The 2,699-nt window shown below is 29.2% G+C and overlaps 1 protein-coding gene across 1 annotated transcript; it reads right to left on the bottom strand.

The window, feature by feature from the left end:
• Positions 1-1,005: 1,005 nt before the first annotated feature.
• Positions 1,006-1,966, bottom strand: LOC143917162 (uncharacterized). The gene is made up of 3 exons (XM_077438576.1): positions 1,921-1,966; positions 1,705-1,765; positions 1,006-1,619 (listed from the first exon to the last, which is right to left on the bottom strand). Exons 1-3 carry the CDS (start codon positions 1,927-1,929, stop codon positions 1,225-1,227), a joined length of 465 nt encoding a protein of 154 aa, XP_077294702.1. The 5' UTR covers positions 1,930-1,966; the 3' UTR covers positions 1,006-1,224.
• Positions 1,967-2,699: the final 733 nt, after the last annotated feature.

Raw genomic sequence — 2,699 nt, 5'->3', positions numbered from 1 at the left:
ACCATTATGGATAATTAAAAAAATAAACAAAGATTCTATACATTACAAAAAAATTGTTTATATTTCTAAATGACGGATACAGATTGCATTAGAAACTTTGCTTTGATCATTGAAATATATATTTTCTACTTAAAAAGCGGATGAAATGTGTATTAAAATGACATATGAACTGTATCGGCAACGTCGCGAATACCAAAATATGAACCGACAACGACCAACGCTTTCCTCTACTGGATTCCTTATTTTTTACTCTTCGGCTTGCTACCTTGGCTACGACCTTGGCTTCGGCTCTACTTCCAGACATTATCTCTATCGTAATGGCAAAGGATCCACTTACTTATATTGATGACCAAAATGAGCAATATGGCAAAGTATGAAAACGATCGGATAAGAGGCAAATTTTTTCCTAAATTGTAATCGTAAGTGAAACGTAAAGGAGGTTTGTAAAAACAAAAGTAAACACTTTTGACAATAGACAGTTGTCAATAGCGGAAGACTGCACCGTTGCCACTTTTTGTACGTATTCTTATGATTCGCTGATTTATTATCATTTTAAAGTCTCTATGATGGTTAGTCGATTTTTGTAATTGGCCTTGAATAATACCTACAATACTTACAATGCACAATTTTTGACCATGAATGTCATGTAAAATAAAAATAAATGGGTGTACACCTGTATAAATAAATAAAAACGTGATGAATATGAATATTTTATATGTATACTATTATAAGAACTGGACAAATTTTGTAATATTACACATAATTAATACAGGAATAATAGCATTCCTATTTTTACTATTTCAAAAAAATAAATTGAATTAATTAAAAACAAATATTAAAAGCATAATACTATGAATTGTATTTTTTATTTAATTAATATACAAATTATAATTTGATTAAACAATTATATTAATTCAATTAAACGTGTAAATGTGTTTTTGTTCTCATATTATAAACGTTTTTATTTTTAAATAAAATAATTTGAAAAATAAAACAATTTTTTTTCATTAATAATAGTAAACTTCCTTTATTTTCCGGTATACGAAGAAAATTTTGTTTGAAATGAATCGTTTGAACTTTCAGTTACTAAATTTCAGATTCCGATGATACGAAATGGGTTGATCAATGTTGAAATCATTACATTAATATCGAAGCAAACGAATGAATCTTTGAAGAAAATTATAACTTCATATTTAAATTAAAAAGTAAGCATACAAAAACCATTCACTCACTCTCATATCTATATGTGGCAGCATTTTTCACGAAAAGCAATCGCCTTTTTTTCCTCTTCAACTCCGTGCAATGAGCACAGAACCTGTACAGATTCTCGGCTTCGCTCGTTTTACAAAAAGCGTATACTTCTAAGTCAAAATTTTCCTCGTCCATTTTTACTCTCTTAGCCTGCTGAAATTTCCCACGAATGTACTCGGGAATTATGTTTTCCAGGAACTCGGGAGTCTTTCGTTCATATGGCTCGACGATCAGTTCTGGCAGCGTAGAAATAGATCCGTTCGAGGTTGACAGAAACTTGCTTCTCTGTCCAACAGATTTTTCTGATGATAATGAAGAGCTGGAACTTCCTTCAACGGTGTCACTACTCCTGTATATAGATTCCGAATCTGAAAACATACAGATTAAAGTGATCAAATGACACGATATACTTTTGACAGTCATACACGTATTTAACAATATATATGTACATACCGTCAGAAAATTCGAAACTGTTTCCGTCTCGACGTCTCTGTGCATAATATTTTGCAAGATTCTGAAATTGAATAAAACAAATCATTGGCCATTTATATTAATATACTAATCATAATATCATCGGATGAATTTCTGAATACATCAATACATTGTATTATCAATATTTTAATATACAGATATCTTTAATAAATGATTTTAATAATTTTAGAATAATACCATCATCATTGAAACGTCTTTCCTCAACGAACTTCAAACAAGTACTGAATAATTTTTAGCGACAGGAGAGAATTTTGCAACATTGTTGTACAGGTCGGTATGCTTTTATTTACTGAATTTTTATCGACCATTTTATCATTGTTAATATTTATTATATCAGTATAATCTCTCTACGAGTGTATGTATTTTATACTACTTGTATAGTATTTCATACTATTTGCTATATATACTACATATATATGTACTTACTTGATACTACTAAGATATTCCACGTATGTTGGAAGATGAGACATGATTTTCTCCGATAAATATTTTACAATGCTAATTTTTGTATGTACATAAGTAAGCTTATCAAATAAAGTAAAAATAATAAATTTGGGAGTACATATTATACATATAAAGAGCAAAATCTAAGTGTCCTTTATATTGTTGAAATATAGTTGATAAAGTTGAATGCTCATTTCAGAAGGTTTATAATTGAAATAAAAAGGTTTAATAATACAATTATAGCATTTCTGAAAAGTCTCTCAACTATTTGTTAATTTGATGCTATTCTGTAACTTTCAGATGCTTTCTTTCACTCAACCATGACAGTAATTTGGCGAAGTTATTGAATTGTTATCCGTTTATGTGAAACAACAAAGAGAAAGGAGCAAATATTCAACTTAATGTACTCATAAAAAAGGTACCCTTGTATTTTTCCAGATTTTTATTTTTTATTGGACTATTTTTACGTTTCCGCGAGGAATCAAATAATCTTGCCCAATTTGGTACAAAAC

Source organism: Arctopsyche grandis, chromosome 9 (assembly GCF_051622035.1).
Source record: "Arctopsyche grandis isolate Sample6627 chromosome 9, ASM5162203v2, whole genome shotgun sequence".
NCBI classification, from domain to species: domain Eukaryota; kingdom Metazoa; phylum Arthropoda; class Insecta; order Trichoptera; family Hydropsychidae; genus Arctopsyche; species Arctopsyche grandis.
This window is presented reverse-complemented; position numbering and strand designations above follow the sequence as displayed.

Bases quoted from the DNA above. Each gene is read 5' to 3' on its own strand.
- LOC143917162 (XM_077438576.1), bottom strand. The intron at 1,620-1,704 runs GTATGTACATAT...GTATGTTTTCAG, and splicing joins CAGTTTCGAATTTTCTGACG to ATTCGGAATCTATATACAGG.